At 36.7% G+C, this 17,786-nt stretch overlaps 1 protein-coding gene across 5 annotated transcripts in view; it reads left to right on the top strand.

Annotated features, from left to right (window-relative positions):
- Positions 1-17,786, top strand: part of LOC150097594 (serine/threonine-protein kinase VRK1-like) — a 130,896-nt gene that overhangs the window by 80,048 nt on the left and 33,062 nt on the right. For all 5 annotated transcript variants that reach the window (XM_090407044.1, XM_090407041.1, XM_090407045.1 and 2 more), the window contains one exon: positions 9,807-9,936. In XM_090407044.1, coding sequence (XP_090263170.1) covers positions 9,807-9,936 — 130 coding nt within the window. The remainder of the gene's footprint in view (positions 1-9,806; positions 9,937-17,786) is intronic.

Raw genomic sequence — 17,786 nt, 5'->3', positions numbered from 1 at the left:
ATGACACAAGGAAATTCTCATAATTATGTGCTGGTGTGCAGGTATCCCCTTAATTAGTAATATTTAGTATGTTAAATCCTGAATAAAGGATTTACTTGCAAAGAACTCCATTCAGGATCTACCAATGACCCCCCCCCCCTCAAAAAAAAAAAGTTTTTCTGTTTTTAAATCCAATTTCGAAGTCATGTTTAGACAAACAAGAAAGGAAACCTCACCCCCCTTTTTTGATAGATTTACATTTCCTTCAACGACCAGCTGGGTTATACCTAGTCCTTTTCGAGTTTTGTACCAGGTATCAACAAACTTCTTGTAGGAGAAAATTACATTCTGCTTAATACCAGATAATTTACCTCTAGAGTATGTTTGTTTGTTTCCCACTCATTTTTGATTGTACCCTTTTCTTCAATTAAGTTAGGACTCAGTGTGGTTTTCGACGTGGAAAGTTATTCATTTCAGAGCTGATATGTTTATTAAGCTTTATTAATCTTTAATAAACTAAATTTGTTTATTAATCCCCCCCCCCAGTCGGTTTATGCTCTCTCTCTCTCTCTCTCTCTCTGGATTTTCCGACACTCATGGACACTTCCTTTACCTTGAACTAATGATCCCTTTCCAGCCTCTGTATCTCTATTCTTCCCTTGAAAGCAGATTTCCCGTTTTGAGTAATCACAGGAGAAATTGTATTTCAATAAGAAGTCATTCCCCAAGATTAATCTTAAATGAGGAAGTGAGGTTCTAGACAAAATTATAAAATTGTGCCACATGTGCATATTAAATTCCGGCAAGTTCACTCTTAGTCTCACCGACCTTGTAACCTGGATAAAAGTGGAGGATATTCCCAAAAGTTTAAAGGTCCTTATAAAATGTTTATTCCTACCCTTTACATATGGCTCTATCTCTCTAAAATAGTTCTCGGAGACAATTGAAGCCTGTGAACCCTTGTCAATCAAACCTTTGAACTTTTTGCCGCAGATCCTACCTTCAACCATTAATTCAGTGTCTTGTTTCTGATTTTTCCTTTTTCTTGCTTGCTACAAACATGTGACTTAGCTTCTGAATGGGAATTTCCCTTTGATTAGCCTTGTCTGTTGAAGCAGTTATGGGCTAGATGTCCTAACATGTTGCAGCTATAGCATCTTGGGCGCTGTCAGTAATAACCCCTAGCATTATCTCTATCCGAGGACAAAGAAGAGTTGCTATTGTATTTGGCAGTCAGCTCCATTTTATGCATCATGGAGTCCATCTTGTCAAATAGTGGTCTCTGCATTCTTTCTAACTCCCTGTGAACTATGTCATTGATTTTCTGATCTTGTAATGAGGGGTTTTCATGGGTTGTCATAGAGGCCATTGTCAATTGACTGAGTACAGTATCTAGACGTTCCAAGATGGATTGCTGCAGTTTCTCCACCTCCTGCTTTATCAATGAGCAAACCTCGCTAAAATTTTGACTGTTATCAGCAATTTGGTAAACTGTCTCAGTTCTAGTTTCTTCGCTTCCTTTCTGTCCTTTCTGGATGTTTCTTTTCAGTAGCCTGATCTTTATTGTTGTCTCTCTTTTCTTTGATCACATTAACAGACCCAAGAACGCCTGCGGGACAAATGTCTCCGAGCAGTTGCTCCCTCTGTTTTACCGCATTATAAAATTCATCTAAGTTTGATATATCCATTCTGTATGCTGTCTCCTTAAGTTCTTGGTTTTAATTCTGCCCTAAAGTGCTGGAAGACGGCCCAGTTTAGGTGGAGCCTGTCTTTGTCCGAAACGCTTAGTGTGTCGGCAAGATCCAACATTATGGTAATCAGACACACTTTCTTTGTCCTTCTGTTCCATCCTTTGGAGCTTTCACAGATTCGGTCCCACGTTTCTTACTCTTGAGAACTGTGAAATAAGGACTTCTTTAAATTTAACGTAACTCCGAGTTTCTTTCAGAACCAGTGAGGAGAGAAAATAGGTTTTAGCCTTTCCAACTAGCTTGCTGCATAGCAGAATGAGCAGTTAGAGTTCACTCCACTGACCAATCCTTCTCAGTGTACTCGAAGAATGCAACCACGTCATCAGATTCATCACCCAAAAACTGAGGGAATACATGTTGGGGATTAATCGTTCTAAAAAAACTCTGAGTCATCTAACTATGAGCTTGTAGGTAGAGACATACCTGCATTCATCTTACAATTCAACACAACATATTTTTCTCAAATTCTAATTATTCCAAAATTGCCTGATTGCCTGTTACGATATCAAAAACCAACTTAAAGTGATTAAGGATGTGTCAACCTTAAATTCTAGGGGACCCTAATCAAATCCTGTTGGCTGCGCCATTGTTATTTCATTGCTTTCTCTATATTTTACTTTATTCTATCTCTAATTAGCCTGCTATCTAATCTACAGTTGTGCCTCTAAAATATTAATTCAGTACTATTTCCTTTTCGGATACTGGCAAAATTTGTATTATGCTGCGCCAGCCAATATCCTATAACAGAAAAGACTTGTTCAGGAAAATAATTCTAAATTCAAAAGGGATTCACACAATAATTAATCTTATGCTAGTGCCGTGCAGATTCAGTTAGCAGTTGTGACCTGAATCTCACTTAAGCAATAATATCTAAATTCCTTCCTGCCAAAAAGGTTCTATTTCATAAGTGGTGGTTTGAATTCATAATCAGGAATAAACTCAGATATACGGTACAAAACATATTTATTGGAAAAGCACAGAACATTTACAGTTAAGAAAATTCAAATATTCAATACAACAAAACTCACACTAAGTTAGGGTTCATACTAAATCACATCAATGAAGTTAAGTAAGCTAAATCTTTCAACTACGAAAAGATAAGATTGAGTGTAAGCACAACACTACTAGGTTATAATTCTTTTCACAAATTATTCACTGAATGCACATTAAACACTTTCATTAATACTCTATCAATAGTTACCTTAATTCTAAATTTCATTAATCAATTCTAGTCATTCTCAATCAAAATACTGCCTATCAACAATTTCTCTTTGTTCCACGGGGTTTAACTAATTCAGTGAAATTCTCACTTAAAAGTTCTCTAGTAAAATGTCCTTAGCTTACAATTTACACAAATTCTCTTTCTTCAAAATGATCTTAACATAGAAAGAAATTCTTTAAGTTACCCTTTGCTTTCTGACTGTCTTGACTCTATCACATGTAGATCTGGATTACTTTCCTGTATATTTATCGGCAGTCTCTGCACCTGGCGATGCACTACGCTGTCCCTGAATCACTTCCGGACTTCGGCGTGTTTTCTGCCCCTTCTTAGGAAACTTCCTCCGTTCTCTCTGATGGAACTTCTGCATAGGCCGTCATATCAAGGTTAGCTTCGCTTGGAAATCTTCAAGCATTCTCAAGAATAGGCCTCATCGTCCAACATCGTTTGTAATCGACACACCGCTCTCTCACAAATCACCCGACAAACCTCCCAAAGCTGGTTTTAGGCAGAAGGACCCATTCGAAAAATATGTTACAGTCTCCCTTAGACACCACTCCTTAGCACTCTGCTAGAGGAAACTCCATCAATGGGCCCGCAACTCATTTGGGGAAATGTTTAGGGGCAGTGCAAAGAAATGATTCTGCAAAAGGACGGAAATGGCAATGACAGTGGCACCAGACTATGGCTTTAGGCAAGTGGAACATCTCTCTGACAGGGAAGGAGTTGGAACTGGTCAAGGAAGCCAAGGGTTACCGGCTAGACTTAGTCAGGCTTTCTTCGACCAAGAGATGATACTCTGAAACTGTTGACCTGGATAAGGGATGGAAGCTCTACTACTCTGGTGCGAGCCCGACATTTTCATCTCAGGCAGGTTTGGGGAAATTCATAAGCCCCAGCTGTCAGACTGTATTGCTGAGTGAATCCCATTGGGGGGGGACGGATATGTGTGTTAAGGCTTTAGATGAAAAACCAGGATTTGGCTGTGGTGCAAGCCTATGCACCTAATCTGGAGTCAGAATACTCTGCCTTCCTAGAGGAAGTGGATGCTGCTTTTGACAGGGTGGCAGACATGGAATCAGTCCTGCTAATGGGTGACTTCAATGCACAGGTTGGAACAGATAACCAGACACGGAGGGGTGGTTGAGAGGAACGGCGCCCTTGACCTTAATGCGAATGGGTTTGAAATTATTGGACTTCTGCTGTACTAACAGCTTGTCCATAATGAATACCTTCTTCCAGCACCGAGAAGTCCATAAGTATACCTGGTACAGGGATACACTAGAACAAAGGTCTCTGATTATAGTCTCAGCAGACCTATTTTCCTCAGTGTTGGATGTTCGTGTGAGAAGAGGGGCAGAACTGTCAACTGACCACCACCTTGTTGTGTGCACTCTACGGCTTCAGAAACCAGATGCTACCATCAACGCTGGTAGGCCTAAGCAGCTATACCGCGTGAAATGGGAGACATTGGAAAATGAGGCTGTGAGGAAGAATTTTGCAGATCACATTTCCTCCAGGTTCAAAGAGATTCCCAAGCATACTGCATACGTTGAGGAGGAGTGGAAGCTGTTCAGAACAGCTGTCACTATCTCTGCACTCTCATGCTATGGCAGAAAGCGGCTCGGGGTGGCAACAGGCAGTGAGAAAAGAACACCTTGGTGGAACTAAGAAGTCCAAAAAACTGTCCGGGCAAAAAAGGAGTCCTATCTAACATGGCTTAGGGTCAGGTCACCTGAGATGTGTTTGCGGTATGCTGAGGCAGTAAAGACAGCAAAGCAGAATGCTTGGGAATCCTTTGGAGAAAGATTAGACTCATCCTATGCAAATGTAAACAAAGTGTTCCGGCAGACCATCCACCGCCTTCGAGGGAGGAAATCGTGCACAGCAAGGGCAATTAAGGCCTCTGATGGTGCACTTTTAACAACCGAGAAGGATATCCTCCACAGATGGAGGGAATATTTTGAGAGCGTTCTTAACCCAGTTGGCCTAGCAGTTGTGGACATCCAAGAGGTGCAGATTGGGGCAATGACTAGTCTCACAGCAAGAGGTCCATTTAGCAATAAAATCGGGCAAGGCTGCTGGCAATGATGAAATTCGGCCCGAAATGCTAAAAGCCTTAAGTTGAGACAGTGTCCTCTGGCTGACTCGAGTGTGTGTCAGGCTGCTTGGATATCTGGGCGAGCACCAGAGCAATGGCAGACAAGCATAATAATACCAGTCTTCAAGAAAGGAGACCAGAAGGATTGCAGTAACTATCGTGGCATCTCTCTCTCTGCTCAGCTTGCCTGGGAAAGTGTATGCTAGGTGCTTGGAAAGACGGTGCAGGAGCATAGTTGAGTCAAAGTTCCAGGAAGAACAATGTGGCTTTCTCCTGGTAGAAGGACAACTGACCAAATCTTTACTTTAAGACAAGTCTTTGAAAAATCTTGGGAATATGCCAAGAATGTCTACACATGTTTTGTGGACTTGGAGAAGGCATATGACCGGGTTCCTCATGATAAGCTTTGGCAAGTAGTACAGGAGTATGGAGTGGATGGCTAACTATTAGCTGCCATCAAGTCCATGTATGAATGCCCAGAGTTTTGTGTCAGGGTAAACAGCACAAAGTCTGAACCTTTCACAGTCTCCGTTGGCCTCTGCCAAGGGTGTGTTCTGTCACCCCTCCTTTTCATAATATTTAAGGACTGGATTGATAGGCACAGCTGAGGCAGTGAGTGTGTCAGAATTGGAAGATGTAGCATTGGACATCTGCTTTTTGCAGATGACCTAGTTCTGCTTAGCTCTTCCACAGTTGACCTCCAGCACACCCTGGATAGGTTTGTAGCTGTTTGTGCAGATGCCGGAATGAAGATCAGTGTGGCCCAAACTGAAACATTTGTGGTCTCAAGACAACCATCCCAGTGCACTGTACATGTAAGTGGAGTCCTAATGAGGCAGGTAGAGAAGTTTAAATACCTTGGGTCCATATTCACGAATGATGGAAAATGGGACATAGAGCTAGATACTCGAATTGGCTTAGCAAGCTCAATATTGCGGGAACTTGGCTGTTCGGTAGTATTGAAGCGAGAGTTAAGCCAGAAGGCAAAGCTGGCTGTCTTCAATACAGTCTATGTCCCCATCCTCACCTATGGTCATGAGAGTTGGGTAATGACTGAAAGAATGCGGACACGAATCCAAGCAGCTGAAATGAGGTTCATTCGAGGGGTTACAGGGCTGACAAGACTCGACAGAGTTAGAAGTTCTGCAATTCAGGAAACCCTCAATACTCAACTGCTGCTTCTCTGTGTTGAGAGATCACAGTTACGTTGGTACGGGTACCTGGTCAGAATGCCACAAGAGAGGCTCCCTCAGCAGGCCCTCTTTGCCAAGCCAGAGGGTGGGAGGCCACATGGAAGGCCAAGGACTCGCTGGATAGATTATATCCAAAACCTTGGGTGGACACGTTTGGGAATCCCACCAGAACACCTGAGCTTGGTGGCAGAGGATCGTGACCATTGGAAGTTCCTCTTGCAGCTGTTGCCCCCACAACCCAATTAGGAAAGTTGGGCCTTGAAGATGTATGTATGTATGTTCCCTTACACAATTCTTACTATTCTGACACAAAGTTCTCTGCTTCTGAATTCAGTTATACAGGAATGAACTTCAGTATATAGCACATATAGAATACATATTATCACACGACACAAGGAAATTCTCATAATTATGTGCTGATGTGCAGGTATCTCCTTAATTAGTAATATTTAGTAGATTAAATCCTGAATAAAGAATTTGCTTGCAAAGAACTCCAATCAGGATCTAACACTAGTCACTAACTTACTATCCTTTATTTTCTTCTTTGTTCCCATATCTGATCTCACAGCAGCAAGCCTTTCTTCTGAAGTAGTAGTAGCTTTTCTTTTCTTTGAATATTTTTAAAATTCTGAAATGGAAAAAAAATACTGATAACTTCAGAACAGGTAAATTGAAATCTGAAGGTAAGTCTTGTTGAAACAGCTCCGACCATGATTGAAATTCAACTAACACTATAAAGTTTCGCATAAACATGTAAAAATTCCCATCTCCAAAGAACTAGCATGTGCCAGCCCAAAACAGAAATATCATTAAAAAATGACAAAAAATCATGTTAATGTGAAATGATATAATTTGGAAGCATATTAGATATTACTGGAGTTGCTGTATTTGCAATTTCAGTATCATATCTTAAAGTGATATCTTACTGGAACACAGTATTGTATCATAAAGTAATACAGTACTAAGTTAATCCCTTCTAAAGTTGTGAAAATTGCCACAAGTAGTGCAAAATAAATCTTTGTTATAAGTGATATTGGAAAAGATCACTCTCCAGCTAACTTGCAAATTGTATTTACAAACAGTTCCTTTCCTCTAGATATGAACTAAAAATATTTTAGTACTTGGCATTCCCCCCCCTTTTTTTTTAATGATATCAAACTTTGAAAACTGCGTTCTTTTAAATGTTGATAGGCCATGAAATCCAATGGATAGTACCATCTTCCTCCACTCAAGTGGCAGCAAAGTGGTTGAAATTTGTGGCACATGCAATTAGCCCTTGTCACATTTTAAATGAAGTGATGTGAATATGCATTTAGATGAAAGTGCAACTAGTGAGAGCATGCAGAATTACTAAAATGTGCTATTAGAATTAGAAACCTTAAATTTGTTTCTCTAATTTCTTCACAACAGGAGATGTAGATAGGCATTTAGGGGGGGGGGGACTTCACTAGAAAGTGTATGGAAAATGATGTCATGCTTTTATTTATAGAAAATGTGAAGCTACATCCATATCTTTTCTGTGCATTTATTTTTTAAATACTTATCAATATTCCCTTACAAAAAATATATGAAACTATGCATGATAGTTAATAAGCCTCACCTACTCTCTATAATCTGATTTGATTTTCTGATTGCGTTCTTCACAATTTAGCTGAACAGCAAACTTCATTGTGCAATGTAACTGCTGTCTGTTGAAATCCATGACTGATCAACATCTCTAAAAGAATGCAGTTTTAATGGTTTATTATCTTCACAAGAAAAAAAAAAAAAAAAAAAAGGCATCAAAAAAATTTTATGATTTTTTCATAGTCCAAAGATGAAGAATTGCTTGTTAACTGTAAAGGATACAAAACTTAGGTAATTATTCCCTCTGACGATGCTTTTTGTATTATGCACTCTAGTCATTATAAAATTTTTATACCTCCATGTTTAAGCACCAAAGGTTGAATATCACATACTCCAGCTTTTTAATGTAAAACATATTTCAAGTTTTTAATGTTTTTTTTTTTTTTTTTTTTTTTTCTGCTTCAAGTATTGATACATACTCCTGGTGGTAGAAACCATTCCTCTAGAATGCTTTCTACCTCCAGGAGATGCAGAGAGATCCTCCTATGTTCTGTTCCACTTCATGGGGATTTAAGATTGTAGCCTGTTCACTGCAAGGAAGGTGCATATTCCTCTGCGCTCTAAGGTATCAATGTCTCCAAGCAATTACATCCTCATTCTATGAATGCCAGTGCATGTTGCTGTTTTATATACCTAAAGCCGAGATCCTCCATCATTCAATAAATTGTCGTTTTTGGTATTTATCACAGATCAAGATTACTATTGACTTCAACAATCAACTTGTTCGCTGTGGGTTGTTCATTCCTGAAGAAAAATTCATGATTCTTGCAGTGAAATGTGCATGGAACTAAGTTGTCAAATCTTGGCATCGAATGCTTCACACTGGATTGGCTGAGTTTATGTCCCTGTCATGCCTGATTTTTGGGTGTTGTCATTAACACATGTAACTTCTTCTTTCACACTGAAGATGGTTCTCTCCAAAACACCGGTTAGTTTGCTCACCATCGTTACATTGTCTTCCTTTTCATGACGGGGTGTGAAGTTTGCAGCTTCATGTGAATGTTCATCTTATGTCTAAACAATATTTTAATTGCATCCTAGGAATAGACTGTTTTCTGTTGGCAGAATTGGCTCTTTTCCATGAGGAATGATTTCCTGTAATCTTAAAGTGGAATAGGGAAAAAATGGAGAATGACGAAATCCATAATAGTAGTCGCACATCAGTTTATGAAGTTCAGAGTTTTGCTTGTGAGATGTGCTAATAGAGGGAAAAATTATCTGTAACAATATCACATAACAGTGTTTTAAATAAAAGTTGATTCTGTAAATGATTACAGAAACCTTTATAAGGTCTGTGGAATTGGTTTCTGCTTCAATAATTCTAGTTTTTGGCCTTCAAATCAGAAATGTTTTATAAATATATATTTGCATCCAGTACACTTATCATTTATTATATTGATCCATTTGGACTTTCTCCATTCCAGTAAAAAATGCCACTTCATCTACCAAACTGTCTGTATGTATTTTGTTTATTCTCTTTGCCACACTTTGAGGGTGGATGAAAAAGAACACTCTCTGCCTGAAAACAGAATGCTTCTAGTATCAATAATTTGCCATGGGTGTGAGTAAAGTTTTGTGAATTTTTGGTGCTCTATAATTTTTTAAGCCACTTCAGGGCTCTGGTAATATTCGGGTTGGCTATACATGAAAAGGCAAAATATGTTGCCAACTCTTATGATGGCAAATGTATTTTGCCACCATGTAAGAAAGCAGAATGCTTCTACTCTTTTTTTTATATGACAATGTTTTACAGAGTACTAACTGCTTGTAAGTTATTTTGCATCAGTATTCAGTAATAATGCATGTTTCTTAATCTGTTAGTTGTGTATTTAAGGACTTTTTAAGGCTATTAATTATGAGGCTTTCTTGAGCTACTGGTAAACTAGTGATTCTAATAGAAAAATGAGTAAGATTTATTTTATTTTCATATTAAATAGGTATACTTAGTAGATTATGGACTTGCAAGTAAATACATTGTTGATGGTAAACATAAGTTATATAAAGAGGAAAAACGTAATGCACATAATGGCACCATTGAATTTACAAGTAGGGATGCTCATAATGGAGGTGAGTTTCATATTTATATGCCAGAAGCAGATTATGTGTGAATTTTCGAAATGTAATGGATGAATAGTCAGAAAAATTATTTCTTATATTAATATAATTACGGCTATTATAGTCTGTTCTGTATATTATGTGGAACATGGGGGTGCGTTTTTGCGCGGGAAATAAGATTGGAAACCCGGGTTACTATTAATAATATACAGGGTGTTCGGGATAAATTTGACAGTTTCGTAAGGAAAAAGAAAATCTTCTTTGTATCTATTAAATTTAATGAATTGACAAAAAAACATTACAGGCAGAGTTAATTACAATACTATCAACAAGATTTACTCAAAATAACCACCATTAGCATCGATCACAGCTTCAATTCTGCTTCGGAACCTCGAACAAGCTGATGCTACAGTCTCCCTGGGAAGGGCCGCAAAAACTGTTTTAATTTTATCCATTAACTGGGCTTTTGTATTACTGGAAGTGCGATTGGTGTCTTTTTCAACTGCGCCCCATACAAAATAATCCATGGGGTTAAGGTCTGGGGAGTTTGGAGGCCAAACATTTGGACTGGTGAAGTCGTAGAAATTTTCAGACAACCATTTTTGACTTTTCCCAGAGGTGTGGCAAGGGGCCGAATCCTGCTGCCATACATACGGCCTACCATTGGCTACCCTTGTTATCCAGGGCTTGACTACAGTTAGCAACTCCACGAACAAAGCCCGAATTCCAATGCCAGGGTTCTTCAACACCTGTTCCTGCAGATTTGCGAGGAATTCTGCTGTACGAACACAATCAGATCGTCTGCTAGGGATCTTTCTTCTTGCTACATCCTCGTAGTCACCATTGCAAGTCTCTAGTTCATGCCTGATTGTTTTTACTATATTCAGGGAGCATTGGGCAGCAGTCGTAATATCCTTATTTTGATGGCGGGCACGAATCATCATGATACAAGTTATTCTCTTCCATGATTCAGGTGGGTTCCAGCTATCCATCCTTTCTGACATCTTGTATATGAATGAAGAAGGGTCCAAACTTTTAAATGAAGAGAAGTGTGTGTTAATACATGTAACTTACGGAAAAATATAATTAATTATAAATATGTCAAATTTATCCCGAACACCCTGTATATATATATATATATATATAAAACCCTTTTTTGAGTAATGTTAACCAATGTATTAAAATAAGGGACACTCCTAAACAAAAACAGGCTATAATAGCTGTAATTATATTAATAGTGTTTAATAGGAGTAACATGGGAATTTTCCCAGAAACTATACTTTATTTCTTATATATAAAAAAAAGTATATAAATTAGGCTATTATATTGATAAAACAAAAAATATATATTCTTAGTTTAAATTACAACTATTAAAGAAAACGTTTTGAAAAAGTAAGTAAATAAAGGAAAGGATATTTTCCTAATATTAAAACTGATTAAAAATTCCTTCTTTAAAAAAATGCTATTATTGAGACTAATCTCAAGTTTATTATAATCCAACTTATTGTGTTTAATTGGTTGTAACAAGTTTTGTCACAACTAATTCATCAGTACTGATCACTTTATTGCTTGGTTCTGTGTGGACATATTGATATTTTATCGATACATGACATAATTTATATTTAAGTTGTAAGTCATAGCTAGAATTGGAAGAGGTACAGAAAGATAATTCGTGAAACAAGGTTGCACTCTTATTCATCATCTATGTGAATTGCACTATAGATGAAAGTTGCATTAAATTTGATGTCAGTTATAAGTTATGAATTCAAGATTCAAACTTAGCTTTTTGCAGATGTGCCCCTACACAAATCCACTGCAAGACCCCTTCTTTAACTAAATTGAGTAAGAGCTGTAGCAAATTTAGCAATAAAAAGATCAAAACTTTGAAAATAGACAGGAACATGAAAAAGTTCAGCTTATTTGAGAGAAACAATTCAGTGACAATCTTACTTGAATCTGCTTTGATAAACTATACTTACCTCAAGAAGTATAAAATTGCCTCACATCTGGAAAATGCTCTTCCTCAGACTGTCAGTGGCAAATCTAGCCCACTAGATATATTACTATTTATTATCATTACTACTGTTATTAAGAGAGACCTCCAGGTGGTCAGGAACTGAATGAGGGGAAGTCATACTGTTTGCACCAGCTGTCATACCAATTCTTGAATTCATTCATGCTACTTGTACACACACCATCCAATGGCAATCCATTCCAATCGTGCACCACTCTATGAGAGAAAAATCTAGCCCTAACCTTCCCCCTTTGTCTTGACAGCATTCATTCTCAACTTCTATGGATGCCCTTGTGTCTTTTCCCAACCCTCCATAAAATGAAAACTTCCATCTGCTGAAATTCTGTATAACCCTTTTGGAAGTTTGTAAGTCTCAATCACATCATGATATCACAAAATGATATCAGGATTGTGGAATACAGCCTAAAAAATTCTCAATCTGTATTCCACAATCCTGATATCATTTTTGACACTCTTCTTTACACTCTCTTCTCTGTATCAGAATCACCTTGTAAACCAAGAGACCAGACCTGCATGCAGTAGTTCAAGTGAGGGCTTACAAAATGACTTCCTAAGATATGGAAGTCATGATTTCCATATCTTTACATGTCAAGGTTTGTTTCAGCATGGCCATTATTCTCTGAGTTGTATTTACAGTTTTGCTATATGACCCTTGAACTTCAACTTCCTGTCTACTAAAACTACAAGATCCCTAGACTCATCAGTTTCTTCAAGCATAATCACACCAATATAATACAACATTGGATATCTTAATCACACCAAAGCGCATGACTTTACATTTATTAACATTGAAATGACAGCCATTTTCACATGCCCACAATTGCATATCACAGAATTCTTATTCAGTTTGTGCAACAGCTCTAGTACCTTCTCCTCATCCACTAGAACTTGCTTTATGTCTTCACTTATTTATGTAGTGCATGGTTGAAAATCCATCATATATTTTATTATCATAGATGAGTTAAGGTTTATGTGAGGATCCTGGTCTGCAGACCAAACATGGTTCTTTTAAGCCACTTCAGGGCTCCAGTAAACATCCATGATATAGTGGAGTTTGAATCTCGGACTATTAGATTCAAGCAGAGATACTTTCTTTTTCTAATCAGATACTGAGGGAAGTATTAGGAATTTATATCAAATCCATCTGACTATGTATCTGGAACAAATTTCAGTAAACAGAAAGAGAATGGAAGTTCCCTGTGATTTAACATACTATGGACAGACAGGAGGATCTGTTAACATTGGCCTTGGAGAACATGAGAAATACTTTCACCACCGTTATTATGGCAAGTCTGGATTGGTAGACCACACTTTGGACATCCTTTCACACAAGATTAAATGAAAGAAACTTGTGCTATACAGAAGCCGTTATAGGTGAGAAAGATTATTTTTAGTCAGCCATCTGTGAAGCATTTCCTTAAATAACAAATTTAGCCATTAATTGTCCAAAAATTTGGGAGGCTGTTATTCTAAGATCAACTCTACACAATTGTCATACTGCATTTTTACAACATTAGAGGACACCAAATTAGGATTTTAGATCTTTTGTCCTTTACAATTTGAAATGGTTTCACTTATTCATTGTTGCATGAAAACTAACATGATTTTGCTCTGAAGATGCTGGTTTGAAATCCAGCGAAATATAAGCTAATTAATTAATATATTTTTATAATTTATTTGTTATTGTCATACTGTTAAAGTAAATTATGAATAATGTTCAACACCTAAGCCTCTCTATTAAGATTGCTTGTGAAGTGTTTCTATAGGAATGGGGGAAAATGCTGTGCCAGCACTTTGCGAGTACAGATGCCTAAAGACTTTGTGAAAAGACCAGTGACACCAAATGTAGTGCAACAGGGTTGCATTGATTTGAAGAGATGGGCAATTTGATGTCCAACCAGGAAGACGGTATAAATCTGAAATTCTACAAATGACTGAAGATGTTGCAACTGCAATTGTTCAACAGTCGAATGCTGTAGTTTCATGTAGTGCACATGCCATAGAAAAACAGTTAGATTTGTTATACACAGTCGTATAGAGAACTTTACATAAATCATTCGATTTATGTAAAATTTATGCTACTTATATAGACTCAGTCCAGTGCCAGTGCGAGAGTATCTGGCACCCCCTAGGCAAAGAAAATTTAGGCACCCTTATATTGTCTCTATGCAGTAATTAGTGCATCATTTTTTTGGTACCCAAATTCGATTAATGCGCCTATATACATCTTAAAAATAAATGTTACAGATTTTAAAAATTATCTATACATTTAAACGTTACCGATTTAAAATATTTACGAAGTTATTTTTAATGGCATACTACACTACTTCCATGTACACTATATATACACCAGGGTTTCCCAAACTGAGTTCCATGAGAAGTTCCTGGAATTTGTCATTTTAGTTTTCGAGGCATTTTTTATGAATAAATATTTTATTGTGGAAATATTCTGAGGAGAATAATATTTGAGAATATGTTGAAAAGCTCAGACCCAGAATGCTTAATATTTGTGTATCGTTAATTTTTACACATCGAAACCTTTCACCATTTGGGAAAGGGAATACCGCTGTTTATGATCGGTCATAAAAATTGCCTGCATGCAGATTATAACAATCAGCGGCGTCCTCTGTTCTCAAAACTGAAGGAAATGACATCTGTGTAGCAAATGTCAGTGACCAAGTGGCATATTTTTAAACATGGAAATATTCATGAATTATCATTAATTTTCACACATCAAAATCTTTCAACAATCAGGAAAGAGAATACCGCTGTTTATGGCCGATCATAAAAATTGCCTGCAAGCCGATTACAACAAATGATGCCATATAATATTTTTCGTACAAAATTTAGCTCAATTCTTTGTTAAGAAGTAGAATAATAAAATTTATATTCTGAATATGTTTTATTGTCTTCCAGCTTCATGATTTTCCTTTAACTAGTCCCTGAGACATACCTTCATTCTTTTATAAAAAAAATAAAGGTTCAAAAAAAGAAATTTGAGAAACGAATTATACTTTTTCCCATAGGTTATTATATTCGATTAGTGCGTTTTCGATTAATGCACCTGTTTTAAAGAATGCATTAGGCGCACTAATCGAAGGATTGCTGTATATATATTTTGTCATACTCACACAAGCACATGTACTCCTACACATGTGGATATTTATAAAAATAATATCATTAAGAATATTTATATATAAAAGTTTATATATAAAATTTATTAATCAAAACCAATACATTTGTATACTATATCATTACTTCTAATATCTGTATAGCAAGAAAATTAATCTTGAATTACAAAAATTATGAAAAATTAATCTTTAAGGCTTCTGCTTTGGCCAAGTTTTGAATTAATTCATCTATATTGATTGTAGATGCAATTTCATGCTCTATAGATATTATTGCTAGACCAGTGAGTCGTTCTTGAGCCATCGTAGAGCGAGTGTAAGTTTTTGTACGTTTTAATTTTGAGAAACTTCTTTCTGAACTTGCTACCGATACTGGCAATGTCAAAAAATTCTCAGAGCAATAAACATATTTGGAACACTTTTCTAAATTATTTTTGCATATGTATGACAGGACATCTAATGAGAAAGTATTTTCTGGAATTTGCCTTGCTATTATTTGTAATTCACTACATAAATCTGTTCCGTCAATATCTCTAGAATTATCATGTGTTAAATAATTTTCCAATATCAAACATTTTTTAAGCAGTTCTGCTGAAGTAATTTTTTTGAAATTCATATATATTTAAAAGAAAACCAAACTTTTCGTTAATTGTAGACATGTGCCTGAATTTTTCATCAACAGATGCAATTGCGGTATCAATAATTGAAAAATAAAAATCTACCTTAAATTTTTGTTTAAAATCTGTTATGAATTCATCCTCTGCTTCATACACAAATTGTTTCTTTTTTTTTCCAAGTCTAACTCTTTCTTGTTCAAAATTAGGTATTACACCTAAGACCTCGACGATTTTTTCAGCATCTGTTAACATCCTTTCAAATTCATCCTCATTTTGGATTTTCATTAAGAAATTCTTTGTATCAATTTATGGCACCATTTATATCAAGGCTTATATTTTGAAGTTGTTTACTTGTAAACTTTATTTCAAAAAGTATATTAATACTGCATTACTAAGGATGCGATAAATTTCAACTTCCTTAAAGTTTTAAGAAAACTACTTGCATCTAATTTCATGGTATTTCCACTTAATCCACATAAACTATCATCTTGAGATGTTTCTTGCAGTGCTTCGCAAACTTCGGAGAAATTATATCTTAGGGGCTTTAATGAGTCAATTCGACTCTCCCGTTATGTATCACAGACTGGTTTGAGTGTAAAATTACTTGTGTCTTTTGAAGTATTCCCATCAAGGCAAACCAGAAAAAAATACATATAGACAATGTACTATGTCAAAAAATGCTGTGGCATCTAAAGTATTAGCAGTGCAATTCACGTTGGCTGAGAAAGTGTCACGGATGTGATTTAGTTCAGTGGTTAGGGCTTGATCTAGACACTATTCAACAGGGCAAAAATAATCTGTTCAAATGATCAAGCCCTAACCACCAAACTATATCACATCCGTGACACTTTCTCAGCCAACAGCTACCCCCCCCCCCCACAAAAAAAAAGAATCCAAAAAATACTTAAACCAGTTATCCACAACCCACTCCCCCCCCCCCCCACTTTCACAAAAAAATATTACTCTAAATCCATCACCATTCCCTACATCCGAGGCACCTCGGAAAAAATCAACAAAATTTTAAAAAAACATGACTTGACCACTTGTTACAGACCATATAGAAAACTGGCATCCCTTATCCGTTCCACTAAAGACCAACCACTTTCCCTAGACCTACCTGGTGTATACCAGGTTCCTTGCAGCTGTAAATTATCCTACTTTGGCCAAATTTCAGGCAGGACAGCAAATATCAGAATCTCAGAACACAAGGATTACATCCGATTTCACCAGTACAGCCACTCTGGGCTTGCAGACCACGCTCTGGATACTCGCCACAGAATAAGATGGAAGAAAGCCACAATAATACACTGCAGCAACTTCAAATATGAAAGACTATTCGTGGAATCAGCCTCCATCCTTAGGAACATGCCAAACCTCAACAAATTTGGATGCATGAGACTGCCCCAAATTTGGGAAACATTTATCAGAAGAACTTCAGCCCAAAGGCCAAGAACTACCAATATAGACCACCAGGGGGCACCATCAGGACTTTAGGAAAACGGTAGCTTCCTAGCTTCTGTTCTCATTTGCTGTTATGTAGTACTTGCGTGCACTTGTCTTTGTATTAAGTTCCCAAGAAGATGGCAATGTGACGTTTGCCGAAATATCGGAAAGTGTATTAAAGTTTATTTAATTTATATTTCTAGTCTACGCTGTCAATTCCTTAATTATTAGTTATCTTTTCCAAGATAATGCACATATGTATGTTTATCTTTTATTCTTCGAAGAAGTAGACCTTAACTCATCGTTTATAAATTTGTACATATTTTTAATTGAAGAATTTTCTTCCTTCATCATTATTAAAAATTGCTTAACTTCATCAGTAAATTTTTCTGGATGAACATAAGTTACTAAAATTTTATTAATAGTAATCTTGTCTTGATCTATATCTTTCTTCAAAAAAAAAAAAAAATGCCAAACATATCTAATCTGCCAAAATAGCTTTTTGTTCTTTCAATTATTGGATCAAACTTGGCTAGAAATTCGACAAATTTCAAAAAATTTCCGTTTCCATGCGAAAACAATGTCTCATTTGTTCCTTGAAGTGATAAATTTTGAATAGCTAACGTCTGAACTAAAGCA

Source organism: Typopeltis vanoorti, chromosome 17 (assembly GCF_054136105.1).
Source record: "Typopeltis vanoorti isolate ZY-2024b chromosome 17, IOZ_Tvanoo_1.0, whole genome shotgun sequence".
In the NCBI taxonomy this organism is placed as follows: Eukaryota; Metazoa; Arthropoda; class Arachnida; order Uropygi; family Thelyphonidae; genus Typopeltis; species Typopeltis vanoorti.
The sequence above is the reverse complement of the archived record's forward strand: the minus strand, read 5'-3'. Positions and strand labels throughout refer to the sequence as shown.